At 38.7% G+C, this 25,368-nt stretch overlaps 14 protein-coding genes and 1 non-coding gene across 15 annotated transcripts; 7 read left to right on the top strand and 8 right to left on the bottom strand.

The window, feature by feature from the left end:
* Window positions 1-2: 2 nt before the first annotated feature.
* ADA2 (chromatin-binding transcription regulator ADA2) lies at window positions 3-1,310 on the bottom strand (the record flags this gene model as incomplete). The annotated part of the gene is made up of 1 exon (XM_022819905.1): window positions 3-1,310. The coding sequence occupies one exon, from the start codon at window positions 1,308-1,310 to the stop codon at window positions 3-5; it is 1,308 nt and encodes a 435-aa protein (XP_022676425.1).
* A 1,080-nt stretch (window positions 1,311-2,390) lies between these two features.
* RPS17A (40S ribosomal protein eS17) lies at window positions 2,391-2,978 on the top strand (the record flags this gene model as incomplete). The annotated part of the gene is made up of 2 exons (XM_022819907.1): window positions 2,391-2,404; window positions 2,582-2,978. The coding sequence occupies 2 exons, from the start codon at window positions 2,391-2,393 to the stop codon at window positions 2,976-2,978; spliced, it is 411 nt and encodes a 136-aa protein (XP_022676426.1).
* A 176-nt stretch (window positions 2,979-3,154) lies between these two features.
* On the bottom strand, window positions 3,155-4,108 carry ECM11 (Ecm11p; the record flags this gene model as incomplete). The annotated part of the gene is made up of 1 exon (XM_022819908.1): window positions 3,155-4,108. One exon carries the CDS (start codon window positions 4,106-4,108, stop codon window positions 3,155-3,157), a length of 954 nt encoding a protein of 317 aa, XP_022676427.1.
* A 276-nt stretch (window positions 4,109-4,384) lies between these two features.
* On the top strand, window positions 4,385-4,459 carry KLMA_R425. The gene has a single exon. It is a non-coding gene; the product is annotated as a tRNA-Lys (tRNA).
* A 739-nt stretch (window positions 4,460-5,198) lies between these two features.
* DLD1 (FAD-binding oxidoreductase) lies at window positions 5,199-6,899 on the top strand (the record flags this gene model as incomplete). The annotated part of the gene is made up of 1 exon (XM_022819909.1): window positions 5,199-6,899. The coding sequence occupies one exon, from the start codon at window positions 5,199-5,201 to the stop codon at window positions 6,897-6,899; it is 1,701 nt and encodes a 566-aa protein (XP_022676428.1).
* A 121-nt stretch (window positions 6,900-7,020) lies between these two features.
* On the bottom strand, window positions 7,021-8,931 carry KLMA_40584 (putative hydrolase; the record flags this gene model as incomplete). Its single annotated transcript, XM_022819910.1, has 1 exon — window positions 7,021-8,931. One exon carries the CDS (start codon window positions 8,929-8,931, stop codon window positions 7,021-7,023), a length of 1,911 nt encoding a protein of 636 aa, XP_022676429.1.
* Window positions 8,932-9,239: 308 nt separating this feature from the next.
* Window positions 9,240-13,430, top strand: SSN2 (Ssn2p; the record flags this gene model as incomplete). The annotated part of the gene is made up of 1 exon (XM_022819911.1): window positions 9,240-13,430. One exon carries the CDS (start codon window positions 9,240-9,242, stop codon window positions 13,428-13,430), a length of 4,191 nt encoding a protein of 1,396 aa, XP_022676430.1.
* A 7-nt stretch (window positions 13,431-13,437) lies between these two features.
* NSE5 (Smc5-Smc6 complex subunit NSE5) lies at window positions 13,438-14,967 on the bottom strand (the record flags this gene model as incomplete). Its single annotated transcript, XM_022819912.1, has 1 exon — window positions 13,438-14,967. The coding sequence occupies one exon, from the start codon at window positions 14,965-14,967 to the stop codon at window positions 13,438-13,440; it is 1,530 nt and encodes a 509-aa protein (XP_022676431.1).
* Window positions 14,968-15,333: 366 nt separating this feature from the next.
* Window positions 15,334-15,876, top strand: APT1 (adenine phosphoribosyltransferase APT1; the record flags this gene model as incomplete). Its single annotated transcript, XM_022819913.1, has 1 exon — window positions 15,334-15,876. One exon carries the CDS (start codon window positions 15,334-15,336, stop codon window positions 15,874-15,876), a length of 543 nt encoding a protein of 180 aa, XP_022676432.1.
* Window positions 15,877-16,089: 213 nt separating this feature from the next.
* DOT1 (histone methyltransferase DOT1) lies at window positions 16,090-17,823 on the bottom strand (the record flags this gene model as incomplete). Its single annotated transcript, XM_022819914.1, has 1 exon — window positions 16,090-17,823. The coding sequence occupies one exon, from the start codon at window positions 17,821-17,823 to the stop codon at window positions 16,090-16,092; it is 1,734 nt and encodes a 577-aa protein (XP_022676433.1).
* A 231-nt stretch (window positions 17,824-18,054) lies between these two features.
* Window positions 18,055-19,101, bottom strand: UNG1 (uracil-DNA glycosylase; the record flags this gene model as incomplete). Its single annotated transcript, XM_022819915.1, has 1 exon — window positions 18,055-19,101. One exon carries the CDS (start codon window positions 19,099-19,101, stop codon window positions 18,055-18,057), a length of 1,047 nt encoding a protein of 348 aa, XP_022676434.1.
* Window positions 19,102-19,547: 446 nt separating this feature from the next.
* KLMA_40590 (uncharacterized protein) lies at window positions 19,548-21,473 on the top strand (the record flags this gene model as incomplete). The annotated part of the gene is made up of 1 exon (XM_022819916.1): window positions 19,548-21,473. One exon carries the CDS (start codon window positions 19,548-19,550, stop codon window positions 21,471-21,473), a length of 1,926 nt encoding a protein of 641 aa, XP_022676435.1.
* Window positions 21,474-21,607: 134 nt separating this feature from the next.
* On the bottom strand, window positions 21,608-22,306 carry LRS4 (Lrs4p; the record flags this gene model as incomplete). Its single annotated transcript, XM_022819919.1, has 1 exon — window positions 21,608-22,306. One exon carries the CDS (start codon window positions 22,304-22,306, stop codon window positions 21,608-21,610), a length of 699 nt encoding a protein of 232 aa, XP_022676436.1.
* Window positions 22,307-22,639: 333 nt separating this feature from the next.
* Window positions 22,640-23,635, top strand: OST6 (dolichyl-diphosphooligosaccharide--protein glycotransferase; the record flags this gene model as incomplete). The annotated part of the gene is made up of 1 exon (XM_022819920.1): window positions 22,640-23,635. One exon carries the CDS (start codon window positions 22,640-22,642, stop codon window positions 23,633-23,635), a length of 996 nt encoding a protein of 331 aa, XP_022676437.1.
* A 222-nt stretch (window positions 23,636-23,857) lies between these two features.
* On the bottom strand, window positions 23,858-25,063 carry KLMA_40593 (uncharacterized protein; the record flags this gene model as incomplete). Its single annotated transcript, XM_022819921.1, has 1 exon — window positions 23,858-25,063. The coding sequence occupies one exon, from the start codon at window positions 25,061-25,063 to the stop codon at window positions 23,858-23,860; it is 1,206 nt and encodes a 401-aa protein (XP_022676438.1).
* Window positions 25,064-25,368: the final 305 nt, after the last annotated feature.

Here is a 25,368-nt window from a genome sequence, read left to right on the forward strand (position 1 = left end):
CATTATACCCAATTTTGAGAGACAAAAAAGTCATATATTCTATTGGCTTTAGCAGCTTCAATATTGAGTAGATCACGACATTGTTTTTTGGTGAGTTGGCCAGCTGTACGTATCAATTCCCTGAATAATATTTCTTTAATAACAATGTATGGTTTTGGGAGAATCTTCAAAGAAACACATAATTGTTGCTCTTCAGGTGAGAGTAACTGGAAGTCTGCTCCATGTTGGATATCGCTAATAGTCATGAGTTTTTTACGGCCGCTGCTTTCATTATAGTTTTGTGCATAGTCTGCCTGTGACCGATGAGCTGATGATGCTCTGTAACGTGCACTATTGGTATTATTCGAGGAAGAATAAACTTGGTTTCCAAATCTCTCAAGTGTCATTATCCTGGCTTGTTTATCACGTTCATACTTGAGACCAGCTTCCAAAGTAGTGATACCGTTACTTCTCCATTCCTGTAATTGGTGAATTCTAGTCCTACATCTTAATTCTTCCAAGATATCTTTACTGAATTCTTCAAAGTCTTGTGGGGTCATTATCCTTGCAAATGCTTTAATTTTATTGTAAAGATCTTTTGTTTCCTTAGTACGTTTCTTATCTATACTCTGCAATCTTCTATAGTCCATGAGATGGTTCTCAAACAACAACCTTTTCTTTTCCGCTCTAGTTGTTAATCTAGAATTGTAGATATCAAGAATAGTCAATTTAACTTCAATGTCCAAAGGTTGATCATCTGCATCAAATACCATATCCTTAACAGGCCCTTCTGCTTCATTTTCAAATTCCGTTTCGAACTCCAATCTACCAGGCATGAAACCCTGAACTTCATGACACGATGGCTGAGAAGCCATAGGCTTTCTTGGAGGTTCCAAGGGCCTCTCTCTGAATTTCTCGATACGTTTCTTCCTTTCCTCCAAGAACTTGTCTTGAGGCACATCAATATTTTTAGTAATATCTGGAATTGGATAATGCTCACTGTTCAAATAGTACTTAAGGTAATGATCGTATACTTCCTCCTTATCTCTGGACCCTATATTATCGGCAATATCCTGCCAGTTACCTAATCCAAGTGTCTGAGCACCTTTAACTAACAAAAGTTCTTCATCTGCTCCCCAATCCTCACATAAAATGGGATAAGAGTTAGTTTCTATCACCCTATAGTCATGACTAGGCCTATGATTACCGTTATAGGACCCCTTCGCGAAACATGGAACACACAAATCATATTCTGGACATATTGCACATGTTATCCTTACTCTATTTGTACAATCCGCAGAGCATACATCACAATGGAACTTATTCGACATATCTGCTTCTATTATTCAACAAATGTTTCTCAGTGTTACTATATACAATTGGTCCAAATAGACCTGTCCCCTGTGGGTTTGTTGACGTGTATATGGGCTGCTATATAAAACTTGTTCAATCACCTTTACTATTAGATACGTTCCATGTTTACTGTTTCATTGTTTGTATTTTTAATATTGAAAAATAAAAAACCTGATGACAAAGGACTGTCAAAACCGGCCAAAACACCCATACACAATAGAATATTACTAATATTTTCTTTTGTTGAGAAAAATAACCAAAATAAACAAAAATCCCTAATGAGGCGAATATATGAGAAATGTAACTTTTTCTTCTTCTATATGCCCATCGATTGCACTCTTTGGAGCAGTTTGATTGGATGTACCACGATACCCTAGGCGGGCCCTTCCTAGGGGGAATCACAGAGAATCTCTATTCCTGTCTGGAAGTTTCTGCCTGGGAGCTCCTTCCACCCAGACTGGTCGGGTATCCTGACGGTAGAACCTTGTTCTCGGGGACCCCTCTACTGGTAGCCTTCCCAGCTTACTGGTATACTCTGGTGTTGCAATCCCAATAGGCGGACTCTTGGGATTCTGCCCAGCCGAGAGCCTGTCCAGTGGGCAGAGGTGCTAGGATTTCGTTAATGTTGAAATTTCATATTGTTACAACAAAGTCAATAAAGTTTTAAAGAATACTCTAAAGTGTGTAGTGAATCACGTTTATAGTACTTGTTTATTATAGTTAAGGCTTGAAGCAAGGAACAACCGCAAGGACTAAATAGATACAAAATGGTACGTTAAGTGTGGTATACTATACAGCAAGCAGGGAAGTGAGAAACGCAGTGTTTCGTGAAGATTATTATGGTTATAGAGAAGGATATGGATAGTAATAAGAATACGTATAACAATGCTAGTGAATGATATGAATGAGGCAACTGATCGTACTGCTCTACCTATAAAAGAACAAGGGCCATAATTCATACATTATGGAAGCAGTTTGAAAGAAACACGACCAACAACAGATGAACCTAATATAATATAGAAAATAATGGACCACAGGAGGAAAACAACAAGGGAACAATGTCTTATATCCAGTAGGGAGACACCTTATTACCAAGTAATATACAGATCTTTATGAAATTTTTCTTCACAGAACGGCTGCTGTGGAAACTTCTCATTCTATGCTTCGCAGCATAAACAAACGATTGATTTACTAACATAATGAATTCATTTTTAATGATGACAATTCAATTTTAACAGGGTAGAGTTAGAACTAAGACCGTGAAGCGTGCCTCCAAGGCTTTGATTGAAAAGTACTATCCAAAGTTGACTATGGATTTCCAAACCAACAAGAGATTGTGTGATGAAATCGCTACCATCCAATCTAAGAGATTGAGAAACAAGATTGCTGGTTACACCACCCACTTGATGAAGAGAATCCAAAAGGGTCCAGTTAGAGGTATTTCCTTCAAGTTGCAAGAAGAAGAAAGAGAAAGAAAGGATCAATACGTTCCAGAAGTCTCTGCTTTGGACTTGTCTCACTCTAACGACGTTTTGAACGTTGACACTCAAACCGCTGAATTGGTTAACTCTTTGGGTTTGAAGTTGCCTCTATCCGTTTCTTCCGTCTCTGCTGTTAGAGACAGAAGATTCAGAAGAAGAAACTAAGCAGCGACTTATTACTTATAAAAAATTAGTTAATGATAAAACGATGTGTATACTCCAACCATCGCTTTAGTCTTTTTTATATATGATTCTACAGTTGCTTGTTTAAATCTTTAATCATCGGTATTCGATCATTGTTGCAAATATATTGACAACGACTCCCCTCACGGAAGCGTTCTTTATAATAGCTCAAGGATTTCCTTTCCTAGGACTTGAACCTTCTTTAGTTTAGCATCCATTAGATTACCTTGTTTCGCCAATAACTCTGCTCTTTCATTTATGATGTTGGTAACAACTTGGAACCGATGGGAAAGTTTAATTCTTGCTAAAACCATACGAGACATAATCGCCTGTTGTTCTTTCAACAATTCCTGGCCCTTGTCAATCCACTCAGTCATATCACATTTAGCCAGATCGATGCATTCCTTTTTCCATTCCGCGTGAGTGAACACTTCTTCATAGTAGTCAGGGTTTTCTTCGTCTTCCTTTTCGTTGAGTCTTTTGATCAACTTCTCGTATTTTCCTGGATTTTGTGGAGGGTTGGTGACAGATTTAGTTGCCAGTTTGTTTTGGACCTTATTGGATGGCTTCTCTGTAGACTTACCTACTGATTTATTGACACTCTTGGTTTCTTGCTTGTTATGAACTGGAGTATTTGTGATGACACTTTTATTTGCCGCACCCTCCTCAATCTTAAATTTAGCCAACGGAGAATTACTCTGCGTCGAATCCTGGATTGCAGAGGCTACAATAGCAGCAGAGTTTTCAGTAGTTTTAGGTTTATTGCTATTTGCAATTCTCTCCGTGTGGATGGGCTTCCCAATTTTATGTTTAGCTGGGTGCATTATAGTTGAACTAGATTTCGGCGATGATTCATTGGGAGCATAACTACCAGGTTCCTTCTTCACCTGGGGAGCATTATTAGCATTATTTCCGGTGATCATCATAAATTGGGAGAGAAGCTGATTTTTAGCGTCTGTCCCTTTCGAAAGAACTGGATCTGTTTGAATATTTTCTGCCTTTTGTTTTAAAGGTGGGCGGCTATTCTCAGATTTAGGTTGATTAACCTGTTGAGAAGGCTTTTCTAACCATGAAGAAACGGCATTTGAAATACCGGGTTCCTTTTTAATCATAATCAATCAAATTTGAGATAGATTTGACTATCGCTCTGGGCTGGAATAACTATTGAACTACGACTTCCTTCTTTATAAGCTTATACCTTGTTCTATGGTAAAGATGTATATTCCTCACTGACACTCATTTTTAATTTTTTTTATCTGGCGAACTTCTACTACTTTACTACTCTCTATAGTAACATAGATACATAACGATAGAAAACAGGAGCTGCCAGCCACACGCTAGCTCCTTTGTGGTATGGTTGAATTGGTTCATCAACTATACAACAACCGGGCCTTGCTGGCGCAATCGGTAGCGCGTGAGACTCTTAATCTCAAGGTTGGGGGTTCGAGCCCCCCGCAGGGCTTTCTTTTTTCATATACTCTCAATTAATGTTTTTTTTTATTATGGGGGGTGGTTGTCAGGTCTTTTTTTCTTCTTGTCGGACTGTGTAACGTGAGCAGCCATTCGTTAGGTATGTATTATTGTATGCATGTATTGTATGCATGTATTGTATATGTGCATCACCAGATGCTATGTGTCACACTGAACAGATCACCCCAGATCCCGATAGCTACCTCTGTGGAGAAAATAGACAGTTGCTGGCTGCTGGCTGCCTTTAACCTCTCTATTTACTTACTACCTGGTTACTCGCCCACTGATAACAGATTTTCAGACAACTGATTGATTTTTCTTGCATTATCAGCACTAGGTAAAACTACTGCGCAGATTCTTGAAAACTGTAAACAATTCGATTAAAGGTCTGCAAACTGTGGCGTTGACTCATCAGCCGATGAATATAAGGAAACCGGATTCTAAAGCGCGTATCATGATTCGTTACTGGTAATCGAATGAGAGCTAGCATAGCATAGCATACGCGCGGCTTTTGGTTGTGTGTGTGTGTATGTATGCTTGTTAGTTTTTACTCTTACTTTAAGTATACAATATATAAGCAGTACAACTAACATGGAAAGTGTATCTTAGCAGAGGTCAACCAATGATTGGCTGTGAACCTACTATGTCCTGAAGACGAAACATCAAGGATATATCGAATATTGAAAAGGCTACAAATAATAATATAGGTTTGCATCCAGGAAACGTTGCAGAATGTACAGATCAAAGCTAGTAAGCGTCTTAGCGAAAAGACCGAGCGTTTCGAAATCTTTTATACGTTTGAGCACAAGAAGACTAAGTCAAAAGAGTTCGAAACGTATAGAGTCGTACGGTTTTGTAGGCACTCTGCTGTTTGGGATTGGCTCAGGCTTAGTTGCGTCCGATTATGTACTGGGAGATTCAAGGAAACAAGTTTTCCCTTTAAAATCTACCACACCGTTACAGAGTTTAGAACCGCCAAAGTATGGTTCAGAAGAGGATTTACAACACTGCATCAGAGAAATTACGGCTGTGATTGGCAATGATAATGTTAAGAACTCAGATGTTGAAATCAAACATCATACGGACAATGGGTTTAATCCAACGAAACCTTTGCCTCACCAGAAGCCAAAATGGGTTGTGTACGCTTCTTCGACAGAAGATGTAAGTGCTATCATGAAGATCGTCAACAAGTACAATATTCCAGTAGTACCCTTCTCTGGAGGGACTTCGTTAGAGGGACATACGTATTCTACCAGACCAGGCATCATGCTTAACACATCGAAAATGAACAAAATTCTGAGTGTGCATGACAAAGACTTGGACGCCGTGTTACAAGGCGGTGTTGGATGGCAGCAATTAAACGAATACCTTTCCAGTGTACCAGAATATAAAAATCTCATGCTTGGTTGTGATTGTGGCCCCGGTGCCCATGTCTGCGGAATGGTAAACACTAATGCGTCGGGTATTGGAGCAACCAGATACGGTTCAATGGGATCGAATATAATATCAATCACTGTAGTATTGGCAGATGGAACTGTCATAAAGACAAAGAAAAGACCTCGTAAATCAAGTGCCGGTTACAATTTAACTGGCTTGTTTGTAGGAAGCGAAGGAACACTAGGTATTGTTACCGAGGTAACAGTAAAACTTCAAGTTAAACCCCCATATGAGACTGTGGCTGTAGTCCAGTTCCCAACCTTGAAAGACTCAACTAATACTGTCGCAGCGTTATTCCAAAAAGGTATTCAATTGAATGCTGTAGAGTTGTTGGATTCAAGCATGATGAAATGTATTAATTATAGTAATCTTGTTAGAAAGAAATATGACAACGTTCCTACATTGTTTTTCAAGATTGCCGGTTTAAACAAGACAGTAGTTAATGAGTATGTCAAGGAAGTAAAAAAGGTTTCTTACGATAATCACTGCACTAAATTCGAGTTTGCCAAGGATGAAAAAGAGGCGGAAGACTTATTTTCCACGAGAAAAAATGCACTCTATTTAATGCTAGATTATGCGTACAATGAGATCCATGAAGATGCCAAAATGTGGATTACAGATTGTGCTGTACCTTTGTCAAACCTTGCAGCTACTCTAGAGGAATTGGACGCAATTACTGCAACTTATCCATTATCGCACATGACTCTAGGTCATGTCGGAGACGGTAATATCCACTACGACATTTTTTACAAACCAGATCAGTACGAGATTTGCAAGCAACTAGTTAGTAAAATTAATGAAGTAACCCTAAAATATGAGGGAACATGTTCCGGGGAACACGGAATTGGCAGTGGTAAGAGAGCATTCTTACAACAAGAATTGGGCGTGGATGCCATTGACTTAATGCGCAAGTTGAAACTGGCACTTGATCCAAAAAGGTTATTAAACCCTGATAAAGTTTTCAAAATTGATCCTTTGGATCCTAGTAATGAGTAATAGATTTTCATAAAAGATATAATAAATACAGAATTCATAACAGTTTTCATGAACAGTTAGCCATTAAAAGTAGTCCCCAAATAATTGAAAATATATTAGTAGCACCAGCTTGGTTGCATCTCTACACCTGCCCGAAATGTTCATCCGCTAGATGATTAATAGCAACCCATCCGAAGGAATTCACAAATCTTCTTCGAACAATGATATTATTATGAGAATCGGGTTGCAATTCAACCAAAACTTTTCTCCATTCCATTGTGTCTTGCCATAATCTCGCTATTCTTTCTTCCTTCATGTGAATAGAATAATTCGGATATACAATCTTTTTAACAAACTTCCCGTGTTTATAATGTATATCTGGCAATTCCCGTGGCGAATACACTTTGTCATGTACAATTCTGTCTTTTCGCGAGTCTGGATTAGTTATATAAAGTTCTGTAGGCAGTGGTGCTATGATAGTACTTGCCGCTGCACGAATTGTATTGGGTTTTTTTGGTGGTTTAAAATCAACAAATGACTCGTTACTGGACTCCTTACCTTCTGAATCACTAAGATTGAAAGTTTGCGTTCGCAAGTATGGCTTGTATTTTTCTTTCTTTATTACAGACTGTGGTAGCAACCATTGAATTATCGATGACTTATCAGCCGCAACCTCAGGAATTTCACCCGTAGATTGATTATAACTATCATTCGAAATATTATGATGTATGTTAGAATCATGTTTATTCCGGATATTTTGCACTTCACTTAATCCTTTCCAATCTAAATAGAGCATTGCTGCCGTTCTTAGAGGGACAATCCCATCAAATGCGGCATTTGCGTATAACGTTCTTCTTTTGAACCTTTGGAAAATTTTGAGGGCAGGTTCTTTTGGTAATAGTTCCAATAAAGGTTTACCTTTTATTCTATCATGGGATTCATGGCTATTAACTATACCTCTGGAAGGCAAAAAATAGGTACGCTGTAAAGTGAGATCCCTACCAGTTTGTCCCAAGGCGCCAATGTCAAGAGCAATTGAAACATATTTGGGCAGATCTCCAATAACACCAAGAAAGGGACTAGCGGCTGCAATGAAATTAGTTGGTATCAATCCGTTTATTTCATCGAATATATCTGGTCTTTCTACAGAAATGTAGTGAATAGCCATAGATTGAACTAAACCACCTAGGGAATGACCAATAAAAGAAATCCTAGTTAATTCATATTCCTTTTTCAACTTATCGATAGTCTCGATAACGAACTTACCGAGTTTGAATCCCAGTTTCCTCACACCTTTGTAAGAGCCACCGACATTTCCAGTAAACCCTCGGACAATTATATTGTTCTCATCGTTTTCAGGTGCTTCTTTTGCGGCACGTTCAATAGTATCCTTTAGACATAGCATATCACCTCCGACTGATGAGAAGATACCATGAGTGATGATCACTAGATGCACCGGTTTTTGTGGAAACCGCGGTGGTAGATTCCATAGAGCTTCTGCATCAATTTTAGTATAGGAAAATCCATTGAAATCGGTAATTGAATCATTTTGATGATGTTTCAGTTCTCGTTTGCATGTATCATAGGTGGTAGCTATTACCAAAGAATAGGGAAGATTCGCATTAGTAACAACAGTAAACTGCGCAACTAAGTCAATTGTCCAGCAATATTGAGATGTTGAACCAATTTTAGAGTTATTATTAAGATTTAAGACGGCCTTGAATGTTTCATCTGGCTTTAAATCTGCAAGGAACTGAATTTTCTCTCCTTCAAAGCTTTTTCTCTCATCAAAATTGTGCGGCACTACATCGACGTATATGGAGTAGGGTCCTGTCATCCACACCGGCCTCAGAAACCCACTTTCTAAATTCTTGATTCTTAAATACACAGTATCATCTATAACTTCCACACCACTGGTAGTTAATTTCTCCTTGTCAATTAGGATCTTGAATCGATTAACATCACCAATGCCAAGACTACCACCTTCCCTTAAAAGAAGTATACCACTGTCTGATTTCGCTGCCGGACTTACTTCTATTTCTTCTACAGACATTATGGCAGGAAAGGGTCCAGAATATGGCTATGCCGGCTTCAGCTCAATGCGCCGTGTTCCCTTGCTTCTCATCTCTCTTTTTCTTTCATTCATTATGCAAATTGTGGTTAAAGAGTGATTCATTTTGAATGGATCTTTTCATTTTGATATTCAATTACAAGGTGGAACGGCAATAATTTGGCTTTAATGCATTTACCCAAAAGCTAAACAAAAATGACATAGAAGCGAATTAGAGTGGTTATAAGATTGCTTTAGCTACAAGACAATATTTAACGGGCTAAAAAGGGGCTGTATTGCAAGTATACATTATGAAGGAAACAGTCGGAGAAGCATGTCGCTTGGAAGACATCATAACGAATATATACAGGCTAGAAAGAGTGAGCCAGATCAACTATCAGCAATACGTCCCCAGCAAAACAGATAACCAATGGTCCATTCAAGCAGAATTGTACTTAAGAAGAAAGAACCCTCGAGTATTAGCAGCTTTATTTTCCAGAGAGTTATGGTGTTTCAGTATTAACGATGATCCTTTGCCTGAATTGGACTTTAAAGTTGGGAATGAGTCGGATGTACCACAGCCTGAAAGAAAGGGTCACTTTACGCCAGAGTTCTCGAAGCCAAACCTACCAACACCTTATGCTATTTTCATGAAGGCTCTACGACGCACAGTCTACGTGAACTTAACGCTTTCATCAAATAAGGGCATTATTCCCTTTGGAAATTCATGCATATTTCAAGAAGATTATACCTCAGCAACCAAGCTACTTCATTTTGACCCACATCTCTTCGAAAATGGGGATCTAACTGTGGCAATATGCTCTAAAGACTTGGGCCTTGCAAAGTTGAAGCCAGAAACTCTTAGTACGGATTCCGCAGTGTACTTGGCGCCTTCTGGTATAAGAGTTTATCTACCGTCCTGTGATCTCAAAAAGTGTTATGTACCTCCTCCGAAGAATGCAACAATGTTTCTAAAGACTCTTTATATTTCGCACGGAATTAACTTAACAAATGAAGAAGATTTAAAATGGGTTAAACTGATACCAAATGCAAGTCATTTGAATGGATTTACGCCTACCATCTCACATTATCTAGACCAACCAAAAGGCACAAACTATGTTGTCTGGCCCGCTAGTCTGTGTTTTGTGCAAAAAGCTTCAGATTCAAAGTCTTCCCCATACTCTTTAGTCTCAAATTCTCCAAAATTTGAACTAGATGATTGTTTCGATATGGTCGATGGTTTCATTCAATTAAAACTCACTTCAGCATATAGAACACCAGGAGCTTCTGCAGGCATGGGCACTGTTACAGGGCATAATCCAATGAGTACTGGTGGGGTATTTACTGACCAATTTCAGGGTTTTAATAAACACTCTGAAAATGTGGGAAATAATGTCCCTTCGACAGGAGACAACAGCAAAGGTTCACCAGATTTGTCAAACGATCCAAACAAAACACCAGGAAAGGAAATGAAAAGCCAAAGACAACCGTTTTCTGCTGATGGTTACGGAAGTGCCGGGTTTATTACTACGCCTATTATTAACGAGAATATCACTCCTACCGTGGATGATTTAATTATGGAAACCCCTTCCGTAAAACCACAGAATGATCTTTGGAATGAGAAAAAGGATATAGTAAATGTAAACACTAGCCAAGAATCGAGAGATCCCTATCCTCCAAGTGCTAATGCTGCTAAAGTGGAGGAAAATAATGAAACGTTACACAACCCAAATTATGGTAATCAAAATACCGATGATGTGGAACTACCGCCAGACAATGATGACTTTGATAAAGACTTATTCGGAGAAGATAGCGATGAAGATGTCAGCGAAAAAAGTAATAATGAAAGCCTCGCTTCAGTAAAAGAGATTACAGACGAAATGTTCGATATGGCTGATAATGACATGGATGTGGAGGTTTCTTCCACATTCTCGGCAACATCAGAGAATCAACATCCCTCCATAGATTCTTCAGAAACCACCGACAAGAAAACGAGAACTAAACGCACATATTTAGACATCCCAGTTGATGATATTACTATAGAAACGACACCAAGTCTATATGAAGACCCCGGTGCCCCTCTACCCATTGAAACTCCAAAGGATAGAAAGAAAAGCATATATGCTCCATTAAACTTCAACCCAATATTTGAAAGTAATGTCGATAACAAGTATAAGAATGGTGGTAAGTTTTCCTTCAATCCAAACTCGAATGACGAGCCGCTTCAATTTGGCATTAGTACAAGTAATGTTTCGAGTTCCGAAGACGAAGACAGCGATTTTAGTCCATCCGAAAATAATAATGGATTTTCAGCTTCAAGAATTTTACCATATGATTCCAGGGATAATGAAATACCGATTCTTGAACCACCTTCCTATGAACCTTTGTCAAAGGATACTTTACCTGATTTAATTAACCCGCCATCTGCTTCTAAGGATGAATCAGTGGTATCTTCTTACAATATGATGGGTCCGGTACTGGATAAGTCAATGAAATCAAATTTGGAAGCTATTTGGAAACCGTCCTCGTTAAATAAAGTGGAGAAACCTCAGTTATCCAACGTTCAAAATAACGAAAACAATATTGAAGAAAACTCCCCAATAACATCGAATCCTACAGTTTTCTACGAAGGCACCCCATTTCCGCGCCAAGATTCACCATATTCAAATTTAAAGCAAAAGAACATTTCGAGCAATACTGTACCCTCCGGAGACGTCGAGCAAAAAGCCGATCAAATATTACAAAATTCAGAACAGGATCATACGGAATCATCAAGAATTTTGCCTTACCTTTTAAGACACATGCCATTATTCTCGTTACCAGATATTTTCTTATCACAAAATCCGACCTTACCGTCTGGCAAAGATCTTGACGACGTACTTGATATTCTAACAGACCAGATAGTGTTCAACAATAGGTTATTCTTTGATGATCATAAGGATGATTTTAAATATAAAGGCATCAAAGAATGTTCTGGTGGAATTATTAGTGACACTATGAAATCCCTGTTTTCTAATTTCTCAAAACTTCATGGGAACGAAATCATCGAAGAGATTTTCTATATGCCTGAACCGTCAGTTTTTGTTAAAAAGGCTGATAATACGATAAAAATTAGAAGTTCTTCGAGTTATTTTTCGGAGTACTTAAGTCTAAAGCCTAACCGTGGTGTTAAAAACTTTAGAGCATTGGTATTAACAACAGAAGCAAAAAATGACTGTATGTCGTTTGTTTCACAAATGTCCCAAACTTACTCAAATCATGAATTAGGCTTTTGTGAGTTAACCAAGCTAACAAACGAGGATGATAAGGGACTCGTTTATTTGAAGAACTTTAACCAAGACACACTTTTACTTCTTTCTGCCCAAATAGTTTCTTTCTGCTCCACTACACTGTCGAATGTTAAAAATGTGCCTTTACTTATATTCTTACCTATTAATAAACTTTCTTTATCCGAGTGCATATCGATGATTCTAAAGTTCCATGTCATTAGAAAAGAAGTTAAATCGAAGTTGCCCAAAGCAGATATTTTATTGAATTTAGTTGATTTTGATTTCCTAAAGAATCCATTAACTCCGTCTGGTGCTTACACTTCCTTGTGCATGTCAATATACAACTGCCTACCACCTAAAGGTACCAAAGTAACTACTCTCACAAATGACCTTCCAAAAGATATCAAGTTTAGAACCCTTAACAATACATCATTGTCCATTCATTATGACAACTACATTCACTTAGCGTATCTAAGAAGTATTGATCGTGAATGGTTGAGTGCTGCATGGTCAGATACTGAGGGTGTAGAAAGTTTCGTAAGAACATGGTACGTTGGTAATTCTAGAACCCGTTTTGAAGAAGTGTGTAATGAAATGTGGAAAATTACTCTTCAGTTAGCCTCTAAAAAATTTGGAAATGTTTGTTTGGTGCTAACTCGTCTAGACAGTGTACTACCAGATGATGAATTAATCCATTGGAGACGGCTATCAGTTGCAACTAAAGATCTTCATCTTGCTGTCGTGTGTGTAGGAGATAACACCAAATTATCTTTATTTGATGAAGACAAAACATATCCTACTTTTAAGAATTTATTCAGGTCCAATGGAAATAACGACCTTGAAACTACAGGAAATATCGACAATTATGAAATTGTTAATATTGATGAGGAAGTACATGGTGTCATGTTCAGCAACCCTCTACAACTTGCAAATTCTCAGCATAGATGTGCCATAAAGAGCGGTGCCCTAATTCGTTTTGCAAAGAGCGAGGGCGATAGTTTCATTGATAAATTTGAGGTCAACCTTCTAAACTGCCCTCACGCCGATAGCTCAACTCTTTTGAAAGAGATTTTGAAGCAGTATAGAAACTTAGCAGGACTTAATTCATGGTTTGGTGTATCTCGCGGTAAAGATAACTACATTCCATGGCACGTTGTCGCTGTAAAGAATGTCATGGATTCAATTGTTCACGTCAAAAGCTCATTTGAGAAGGAAACCTATATAATCGATTGAATAATAACTATTTAAAATAAAAGAACAATTCCAAATCGTTCAAACCAGCTGAAGAATGTGCAAATGTCTTTATTGTAGAAAGAAAAGACGAGTAATCTTGGAACTTTTTAATAGAATGAGTCGTTGTCATAAGTTTGGCAACTGTAATTATGCAGAAGTCAATTTTCTCGCGCCTTTTCATAGATCGAGATCGATTGAAGGCTGCATATTTATTAGTAGCTTTGAGTAATTGGACAAGTTCTGATGTAATTTTTGCTATGTCATGAAGATTATCAACTATAGCAAATTGTTTTTGACGGTTGACATTGATGAATGCCTTATTAATGATTCTCTCCACAAGTTGTGGCAAAAACATCCTATCATCATCATTATCTTTCCTATTGCTATAGCATGATAACATGAAGTGTTTGAATGGTTCGATTTTTAGATCGTTATACATTGTATCAGCCAACGTATCAAGAATATCCTCTTTTCTTGGTAAATCGACATTAATATCATTTTTGAGGGTGGGAAACAGATCTAGAAAGAGTCCTATTATTTTTTTTCTTAGTTTCATTGACATGGAAAGTTTGAAACTTCTATTGTATGTGAAGTGGTTGACGTGTTCAACACCCGAGACAGCTTCATTAGGGGGAGGAGGAATCGGGTAAAGACTTTCCTTTTCATTACATCCGACAAACAAATACTCAAGAAGACCTTTACTAATATATTTATGATCCACTGCCCAGAAAACTTTAAATAGAGGAGATGTTCGAAGGTTCGAAGATTCATATCGCATGTAGTAATCTTGTCGTAGTGAATATACGTCGAATAGAAGATCGAAAATGCTTAGCCACCTCTCATTGAAGCTACGTATAACGAAGTTTTCCTCAGTAGAGAAACATGAAAGAGTCCAGCTGAGAGTGTTCCAGAATGAACCATTTTGCGATAGCAAACGGTTAATCATCATACTTTTGAAAACGACTCTGTTGTCGTCAATAAGATTGATGTATGATGCATATAGGGGAACGTTTGACTGAGACATAAACGCACTATCCGTAAAAGGCCATATTATTTTATTCGATTTGTTATACTCTGGTGGACTACAGATCCACGACCTGCCCTTATTCGGAATCAAACCATCGATGAAATAAAAAAACTGACACCTTAGTAGTTCCAAATTGTAAAGATCAAATTTCTCGTGATCGAATGATACTAAATGAGAGATGAGCGTATCCAATAATCGCAAACTACGTGCAGGTAAGGATTCTCGGCCATGATCAAGCGGGTCTGCTTTCCGTAGCAACGGTCTATTAACGTCCTCGTCAACACTTGCTAGCGTAAATAGAACAGATATAATCTCACTGGATATTACAGGTATCTGACCTGAATTGAGATATTGCTCACAAATATAAATCACCACCTCATATCCTTCATTAGCACAGAGTGAGTTCCATATTTCAAAATCAGATATTTGCTTATCAGTCACTTCAACATAATAAGCCGGGCGCTTTGCTTCCTTATCCTCAACAACATACTCCCTACTGGTACTAGCCATCAACTTCTAAAATATTCAGCGCTCAATGGCTCCATCAACTTCATCTCTTACCACGCAGAGCTATAATTTATTTTCTTTTACCGTTCACCGATTCCAACGGTAATTACCATATAACAGGTTCGTTACTTCTTTTTATTCGAAATTTGAAGTTTTGATATCAAAGCTGAAAACTTTTTCAACTTTATAGCTCATCACATGGAGGGAAAGAGTAAGTTGTTAAAAGGCTCTTACTTGCACGCTTGTAAGTTACCATTTGCATCTTGATTTAGTGTGTTAGAACTAGCCAGTTTTCGCTTGAAACAGGTGTGACTTAGTGAGACCGCAAAAGATATATCAGTATACAATATGTCAATCGAATCCTATGCTATGGAGTTGAGAGGTGCTTTGCACCAATACCCAAACTTCCCTCAAGAGGGTATCCTATTCGAGGACTTCTTGCCTATCTTCAGGGAACCACAACTTTTCAGAAAGTTGGTTGAAGCTTTCAAGATGCACTTACAAGAAAAGTTCCCAAACAAGAAGATTGATTATATTATTGGTCTTGAATCCCGTGGGTTTTTGTTCGGCCCTTCTCTAGCTTTGGCCATCGATGCTGGTTTTGTTCCAGTTAGAAAGCAAGGTAAGCTACCTGGTAAGATCGCTAGCGCTACTTATGTGAAGGAATATGGTGAGGATGTTTTCGAAATCCAAGAAGAGTCTATCCCCGAAGGTTCTAATGTTGTGATTGTCGATGATATCATCGCTACTGGTGGATCTGCCAAGGCAGCTGGTGAATTAGCTTTGAGACTGAAAGCCAATCTTTTGGAGTTCCTTTTCGTCATGGAGTTGGACTTTTTGAAAGGTACTTCAAAGCTTCAAGCTCCTTCTTTCACTTTGTTGAAGGGCCAAGAAGAGGCTCTTTCTAAATAGGAAGCTAAACCGATATTAGATTCTGATAAAACTTATAGAATTTGAACTTACAAAACAATCAAAAATCGAATATCATTTATTAACATAACAATATTGTTACTGAGCTTTCTTTTTATCTTCTCTATCTTATTGCTTTGTATCATTACCGGAGGATTTATCATTAACTTAAACATGTAGTTTACATAGTGCTTTCATATTCTTATTACTACATCTCTACTTTGTATAATGGATCGATTCTTTTTTCCTGATTCTACCAATAATAGGAGGGCAGAAAATAGATTCGTCTATAGTATCCTGAACCGTACTAATGTAATAATCACCCACACTCCTGTAAGTCCACGAAACACTATTCTCTGGTAATTTGAATGATTCGACTTTCAATCTGTTGAAAATATTATCCATGTCATCATAATTTATGCTATAACCTGGAGGACGTATACTTTTCAAAGATATTATCTTAGCCCCAGGCTTCAAATTTTGAATAATCTTTTCTACTTGCTTATTCAAAGGTGCATCAAAAATAAAGTTATTGATTAGTATCACATCACATTTTGGGATAAGTTCATTGACTCTATAATTGTTGACAAAACTCTCCCTTAATGAAAATTCTATTTTCGGTAGATTAATGCCCCAGTAGTTACACCTATTTTCTAATTCTTTTAACTGAAGTTCTGTCATATCACTTGCAGAATCCATAATTTCACAACCGAAACTGAGTTTACAGCCAAACTCAAGAGCTGCTTGGATAACACAATTTCCTACTCCTGAACCAAGATCCATGAACACACTGTCAGAACTGAGGCCACAGCGTCTATATACTGATGTGAGGAAATCTGGCATTAATTCGCCGTAGACGAAGTTGCTGAAACTTGTGTATTTCTTTAGCTTCCTAGCATTTGGATAAATAGAACGAGTATAGCATACATGTAACAGTGAATGAATAAATGATACTGGAATTTTGGGGCAAACTTCTAACTCTTGAATGAGCAATTCGTGAGGAATTTCAGATACTAACATATTAAATCGATGCATAACAGATTCAAAAGCAGGCGTGTCTGCTTTTTCAAATGTATCATTTAATTCTTCCAAAAGTTTCTCTCCTCGAGGCTTATATCTTTTCGGAAAGTATACTCTTACCGCAGATTCTATATTCTGTCCAATTTCCAGAAGAGCATCGTAACCGAATTTCTGGATGTTTGCATGAACTGGGAAGCGCTCTTCACAATCCGGAAATACTACTGATTTCAATGGTACAAAATTATTCTCGTCAGGATTCTCAACGAATATCTTAGGAGATGTGATATTCTTTACAAATCCACTTCTATTACGAATTAGAGGCAAGTTAAAGAATGATGTATTCTCAATGCAGTTGTCTAAATCTGTAAGGAACATGTCGCTATTATTATCTTCTGATGTTTGATCTTTGTATGTATTGGAAACTGATTTAGAATTGGTTTTAGGCTTGGATTTGGATTTAGTTTTAGGTTTCGTAGTGGTCTTCGATTTGAGTTTCGATTTGTTTATAACCGCAATTGGTTTTGTATCCGTCTTTGTTTTCGCTTTTCTTTCAGGTTTTATGGGTTTTATAGTGTTATTGCTTGTTACATCCTTTCTTGGTCTCCCGACTCGCCTACTACTACTACTCGTCTTCCTAGTATATTTTCTCTTTGGCTTTTGATTGACTTGTTCGTCTTCATCATCTGTCTCAACCTTGACAGGCTTACGACGTTCTCTTAAAAACGTAGTTGGAAGATGGTACTCACTACGCATATCGTACTTCATTGCTTCCTCGATTAAAGACATGGTGCTTTTCTTTATACGCTTTGCCGATGGCTCAGCCGTCTGCTCATTGCAATGAATTGGCGTGCTTTCAGGCGTGTTCTCCATTGATTGAGCACTCGAGAAAACTGAAGTATCTGAGCCAGTAGAATTACACTCTACTGACATTATGGCTAAATGCGTATGGGTTTGAAAATGTAGCGAATGATTTATCACACTCCGGTAATAAATTACTATGCACGCTTACTTTTATATCTAATCCTTAGGTTCTAAATTGTAGTGGTCACGATTTCATTTTCTTATATAATACAAAGCGTGTCAACAATGTTAACACTGGAGAATCGGTGAAATAGTATGTTAAATGAGAATAAAATATGCAAAAAACAAAAAATAACTACATTAGCTACTGTTTTGGGCGTTCTCGATGTCACTGCTACTCTTACTTTTAAGGAGTTTTTTGTTTGCTTCTGTAACCTCTTGCAAGGAAGACTCCGGGACGACGCTCCAATCGATCATTGGTAGCTTGTTCTCATATAAAAAGTCGTTAATCATTCTGAAATGCTTGTTTCCAAAAAAGCCACGGGAAGCAGACAGTGGAGATGGATGCACTGATTTTAGAACAAGGAAGTTTTTAGGCATCCTGTTGACTTTATCCTGTAATAATTTAATGGCATTACTTCCCCATAGGAGGAACACAATTGGTTTCCCACTTTTCTCTCTGTCTTCAATGAGCAGATCGATTGCTTTCTTGGTAAACTGTTCCCAGCCTCTCTTAGAATGCGAGTTTGCATTGTGTGCTCTCACTGTAAGACTTGTATTAAGCAAAAGCACACCTTGTTTACTCCATGACGTCAAATCACCGTAGGCATAATTCACTTTAAAATCAGAGTAGTTGTTCATCTGCAGTTCTTTGTATATGTTTTTCAACGAGGGAGGAGCAGGCGTTGGGGCCTTAACGCTAAATGCTAGACCATGGGCTTGATTGAAGTTGTGGTATGGGTCTTGTCCAATAATTACCACTTTCGTGTCCGCAAAACGCGTTAAACGCGTCCATGAATATATATCTTGTTCAGGAGGGAACACTGTGTATCTTTTTTGTTCATCAATCACAAATTGTTTCAGTTTAAGGAAGTATGGCTTGTTGATTTCAGGTCTTAATCGTTCCAGCCAGGACGCGTCTATGGTTTGCAATTCCAGGCTTAACAGACTGTTATCATAAGCAGTAACATTGGCAGCTGGACTACTAACGGTCGTTATGGATTCGATATTACTCTTAGATTCAGCCTTCTCGATACTTTTAAACGCCTTATCGACATGACCCGTGGCCTTGGTCTGTTCTTCAGAACTCGTCTTCTTTTGGAAGAAATCTGTTACCAAAACCTTCCGTTTCTTTCCAGGCGATTTACCTTGCAATTGATGAGCATCATCATTACTACGTTTTAACATGCTAATACTTTAAATCCTGCTAACTCCTACGTATTCCTTTCACTCCATATACTATATTTCTACCTCTCGTATATATGTGCTCATCGCTTCTCGTAACCTGCGCTTTGCATAATCTTATCAACTTGGTAGACAGAAAAGCATGGAAACCGTTTTGAACTTCGTAACAACAACTGTCACAACGGTGATTTGGAAAGGAAAGGAAAGAAAAAAAAAAAAGAGATAGAAAAGCATCAAGTACCATTGAATTCAAATTCCAAGGTGCCTATCGCAGACTATAGTATAGTTGTGTGGTATTAAATATCATTTGGCTTTCATAAACGACCAAAGGTATCCTAAAAGACGTCCTGAGATAGAGATCGTTTTATCAGCAAATAAAGGGTAGAGAAGTAAGTGCTTAAATTGCGGGTTTGTTTCGTGTGCGATACCTATCTAATACTGTTAATGTTATGTCAACAAGATCATCTTTGAAGAAGCACACAACACTGACTGCCAAAGGTGATAAGAAAGAGAAAGATTCGGTTCCTTCGAATAACGATGAGACAGTTGCTTCAGCCGCGACTTCTGTTTCAGGAGCTAGAGATGCAAACTCCGAAGGTAAGGTAGATGGGAATACTTTAAGAAGACCGAGTTCTTCGTGGTCATTATGGAATACTGCTAATGGTTCATCTGAACAAGCGCAGGCGTCTTGGTGGCGCAGACCTTCTTTAATATCCATCGGACTAAAGAATAACACTGTAAATATTACTGCAAACTGTAATGGCCATGATGCGAGCACCATAAACGGAGACCAGAAATGTGAACAAACCCAAGAGCCTGGTACACCACTTGAAAATTCCGAACAGGTGTCTAACTCTAATTCCAGTTCGAAAACCCCGTGGCTATTTTGGAACAAGAAAGATGAGGCAAAGGAAGTGATGAGGACAAAGACACCTAACTTGATCTCTAATGAGTTAATATCAGGTGAAAGTTATGATGCAATCCTATTCAAAACTAAATCGGATGAACAAACTACGAAAGAAACAAATAATCTCGGTCCATCTGCTCAAAAGAAAAATCTTTTGGTTCCTGGATTTGATTTGCTACCAACAGCAACAATTATGACATCCATTTACTCTCAGATTACAAAATTAGGTATACTCTGGGATCCACACAAAACGAAGCCCACATCTAAACCTCAGTCTTTGTACAGAAGAAACGCCCAAATTGCGTTAAATAAATTGTCGGAGGGTAAAACAAGACCTGTTAAAGTTTTAATAGTCGGTGTTCATGGTTTCTTCCCAACAAAAATGATCAGGCCAATTATTGGTGAACCAACAGGAACTTCTGTCAAATTTATTAGTGAAGCAGAGAATGCGGTACTGAGATGGTTTCAACGACATGATACTCATGTGGAGATTAGTAAGATTGCATTGGAAAAAGAAGGGAAAGTTCTTGATAGAGTAGATTTCTTTTTCGATGTTTTGAAGAAGTGGATTAATGAAATTAATAAGGCAGACTTTGTTTATTTCGTTTCCCATTCCCAAGGGTGCCCAGTAACTATAATCTTACTTGCAAAGTTGATAGAGGCTGGAATTATTGATGTTGATAATATTATAGCATCGGACATGCCACCAATTGCAATGAAACCGAATGAAAAAAAAAAGATTATCAGTGTTTTAGCAATGGCAGGCATTAACAATGGGCCTTTTTATGGAGCAGACCAAACTTTTTTTGTGAAGGCCTATTCAGCCATTGAGAAAGATTCTTTGAAAGAGCTTTTCCAATTTCAAAACTTCCATTCTGTTCTTTCTCAAAAGTTCATTCAGGGTCTTAGAATCTGCATAGCTAGTAACGTGAAAATATCATTCGTGGGATCTATCAATGATCAACTAGTGCCATTATACTCATCAACTTGTCAGTTTGCTCATCATCCCAATATTTTTAAAGCGACCTTTGTTGATAAAGATTCGAAGACACCTTCCTTCATTACCAGAATTGTTAGCATTGCAAACCATTTATCTAACTTGGGTTACGATGATCATGGAATCATAAAAGAGATTAGTGGGTCATTGGCAGGAACTTTGACGGGAGGAGGCCACTCGAAAATATATAACGAAGAACAGGTGTACGAGTTAGGAATACAGTTTGCTTTAGAAACGACGGACTTGCCAGTAGATATTCCAGTAGTTTATAAAGGTTACGAGGTAGACCAACTTGGTTCAAATCCATATCACTTGCCATGGTGCATGCGGGGCTTACTATACGAAACTGGTGTTCATTTAGGAAGGGAGGAGATTGATGCGCTATTTACTGAATTCGACCAATGGGAACCAGAAACCAAGCAACTAAAGAATGTGAAGTACAGATTAAACGGATTAAAATCAAAACTTTAGAGATCATGCCTAAGACAACATGAATAATAAGAGACAATGCCGTGTATGTATTATATTTTAAACATAGACAAGCATATATTTACTAATTTATAAATGCAGAACATGGTATCTAAAGGAAACGTATTTTTCTAATTTCAAACTTTGAAGAGACCCTTTATCTTGGATTGCCCGGTGTTGGAATTTGATTGTTCTTTCTTTTCGCTGCTGTTGTTTGAATCAAGTTGTTCTTGGTCTTCGTTTGGGTTTTGGTCAATTATATCATCCACTTCTATCTTTTTATTGTAAAGTTTACGTTTCTTCCTAACCTCTGAAGAGTCTTCATCACCTCCCTCCTGAGATCTGAACCTGGCATCTGTGTTTGGCCGTAAAGAGTTCAAGAAGAGAACATCATCTGTACGGTTTGCTGTGTCGTCAGTCTCATCATCAAAGAGTGTCATGTGGCCTCTATCAAGCACTTGGCGCAACCTTGAGGGTTCCCTTTCAAAGGACTTGGTACGTTCGTTCTGTATAGGTGATAGCAGATGGAATTTGACGCGTTCTGTCTCTTCTGATCCGGCTTCAGAAGATAGTTTCTTGAGGTTGCTTTTCGTGTTCTCTAATTTCGACTCTAGCAATGCTTTTTGCGTCTTGTGTAATTTCTTAGCAGAGTCTAATTCCTCTTGCTTCAATTGTAGATCCAGAGATAGTTGCTGTACCTTATTTCGAAGTGATATATTCTCCCTTGCGAGCACTAGATCGGATAAGTCATTTTGCCTCACATTATTATTGAATATTCTTTCGCATTTTAGGACCGATTGGTAATATTCTGCAACCAATTGTAACGGCGTCCCCATAATCGAGATATAGTATATTAGAGTAGGTATAATTGAGGCTGAACCCTCTTCTCTTTTCCTGTTTTCCTTTTTTTTAACCCCCCACTGTACTTATTATGTATTATGTTGATCTGATTTCGGCATGTATGTTAAAACCTTTAAATCTATGAAAAGTTTACAGCTTAAAAAAAGATGCCATATACATCATTTTGATATATATATAAAGTATCACTAATAAGAGAGAGAAGGAAAATAACACGAAAAGGTAGAATAAATCGATACACAGAGATCAAAGAGACCCAATTGATTTGGGAGGACTCAGTATACCGAAGCATATATCAGCAACATTGAGATATGCGGTTCTTGTGGCTAAGTGTTATCTTAAACCTGTGTCTTTTGGTGAAGGCTTCTGTACTGAGTGCAGATGATGTTACAGAATACAGAGATGAAGATGGGATAATTAAGGTTACAGAGGAGAATTACCAGTTTCTTGGAAAGGGATTGAGGGAGTTTTACTCTGCGGTGTTTATTACCAGCGATTCTCCAAATCAGCATGGAGAATTGTGCGATCTATGTGGGGAGTTCGAGCCTAATTTCCGAATTGTATCGAAATCTATGGTCAAACAATTGTCCAAAGAGCAAAGCGATAGGATAATGTTCTTTAAAGTTGACTTAGCTGAGAATCCGTCGTTTTTGAAGGATTTTCAAGTTACCAAGATACCGTTTTGTTTAATATATCCTCCACAGCCGGAGTTGACGAAAGAGGGCCAAGATTTTGGATGGGGTCATAGTCCATTTTATCAGTATGTGATTAAGCATGACAACATGAAGCAGGCAACACATTTTGCTGATTTTTTGGCCAAGATCTTGAACGTTTTCCTCACCATTGAGCAAAGGTTTGAATACGACAAGTTTGCACAAGTGTTTGTTGTATGCGTGATGGTGTTTGTATTTTTCAAGAAGAAGGTATTGCCATTGATCACGAACAAGCCCAAGTTCTTTTTGGGGTTGGCATCGATTGCCATCATCATGATTTCCGTTTCGGGTTACAACTTCACAGCGATGAACCATGTTCCATTTATAGCGCAAAACAAAGAGGGCCATGTGATGTGGTTTAGTGGTGGGTCGCATTATCAGTTTGGGATAGAGGTGTTGACGATATCTTCATTTTACACGGTGCTTGGAGGGTTATTCCTTGCTGTGTATTTTGTTCCAAAGAGCGTGCGTCTTGGGAGCGTGGAGAAGAGTGTCATATCGTCCGTTATCGCGGTTATTCTCTTCTTCATATACATGTATTTCTTGTCGATAATTGACATAAAGTATCCTGGGTATCCGTATGGAATATTCTAAGAATACATTGAGAATACCGATGTGTGTGTAGCGTATATATACAAAGTTGTATATGTATAGATATAGTTACAAGGAACAAAAAAGAGAGACATAGAGGCAGATGAATATGCAAAATGAGAGGAGGTGGAAGGAATAAAAAAAGGAAGCGTGCGGCCGCCGCTTCGATGCATGCAATTGAAATTTATAAATTATGGGTAGTAGAAAGAAACAAAAAGAGTTCTGTCATACTGTATAAGTTATTGTTGTATCCGAGCTCATTGCTTCGAGGGCCTGGTTCACGTTTTCTTCTTCTGCGTTCTTGTTGACGATGAAGAACGAGAAGCATATCAGCACTGCACCGAACAAGTACAGGGCGGTCATTGGTTTTTCCTTGAAGACGAAATCGCCCACCATGGCTAGCGGGATGGTCGCGCTGAGTCCGACAGTGACGATCAACGGCGACGTTAGAAGCATGGCCTTGGCCCAGCAGAAATCGGAAATGAACGTGATGACGCAGTTGACCAGGATGATGGACAGCACTCTGGGGGTCGACGGAAGTTCGAATGTCTCGTTGCCCGTGAAGTGTAGCACGATGAGCACGGGCCACAGGAACACCAGAGTGAACAACCCAACGAATCCGAAAAAGATTTTCATGTTGATCCTTGACTCGTCCTGCACCTTTAGCTTCAATAGGGTTGAGTACACACCGTAGAACAGAGCACCCGCTAGTGCGAGCAAGTTTCCCACGAATATGGTCATGGGGCTCGTATTGTCGTAGTCGATTCCGTTGTGGAACTTGTATGGGATGGCCAAATGCACTTCTGACGAGGTGACGTAGGAGTAGTCTGATTTGGTGACCATGACGATTCCCAAAAACGAGACGATGCTTCCGAGGATCTTGACCTTGTTGACGGACTCTACGTGGCAGAGTGCGCTTACTAGAAGGGTGAAGAAGGACGATGTTGAGGATAGAATGGTTTGGGATGCGACAGATGTGTACGATAGCGACGAGTTTGTGACCAAGTTTGCGAGAAACCATAGTATGCAGAACTGGGCACTGAGCTTGACAGTGGACCGTAGGGGCAACTTGATGTTTGGGTCGTTGGAGTTGAGGGAGGTGTGTTCATCGGGAGCCGTATTACTACTGCTGCTGTTGCTGATTCTGCAGCTACCACTACCATCGCCCTCTTCTTCCAGGACCAACTCGTCGTGGATGTCGAGCTTGCCGGTCGTCCTATAGCGATACCACACGTTCCGGAACGTCGGTACGAGGTAGAAGATGAACGAGGCCGTGTTGAGGTATGTGATGAAAAACGGTTTGCGGTACGAGTTGTCCTCGAAGATCATATTGATAAGAAACGACGAGAGCACCCAGAGCAGCACAACGACGCCCAGCAAGATCAACCCGAGCGTCCATCTCTTGGACTGCGACTTCACAGAGGTCATCATGGGGAGGTTTGTTACTGGTGATTCTGGCTGGTCTCAACAGTACCAATACTAATACTAATACTATTTGTCAGTACTACTACTTACTGTCTTCTCTTCTCTTCTCTTCTCTTTTCCCAGTCCCAGGCCCAAATATACTGAATTAATATATACTAATCCTCTAATATACTGCCAGGCCAACTCGACTCCAAACGAATATGCAATGTCATGCCGATACACGATCGGCTACACACCAGTAATTAATACAAGCGGCGACGGAAACGAAATCGAAAGCGAAATTCAACTTGTGATAGCACCAGTTCTGCTGC

The sequence above is a fragment of the Kluyveromyces marxianus genome, chromosome 4 (genome assembly GCF_001417885.1).
Source record: "Kluyveromyces marxianus DMKU3-1042 DNA, complete genome, chromosome 4".
Taxonomy (NCBI): domain Eukaryota; kingdom Fungi; phylum Ascomycota; class Saccharomycetes; order Saccharomycetales; family Saccharomycetaceae; genus Kluyveromyces; species Kluyveromyces marxianus.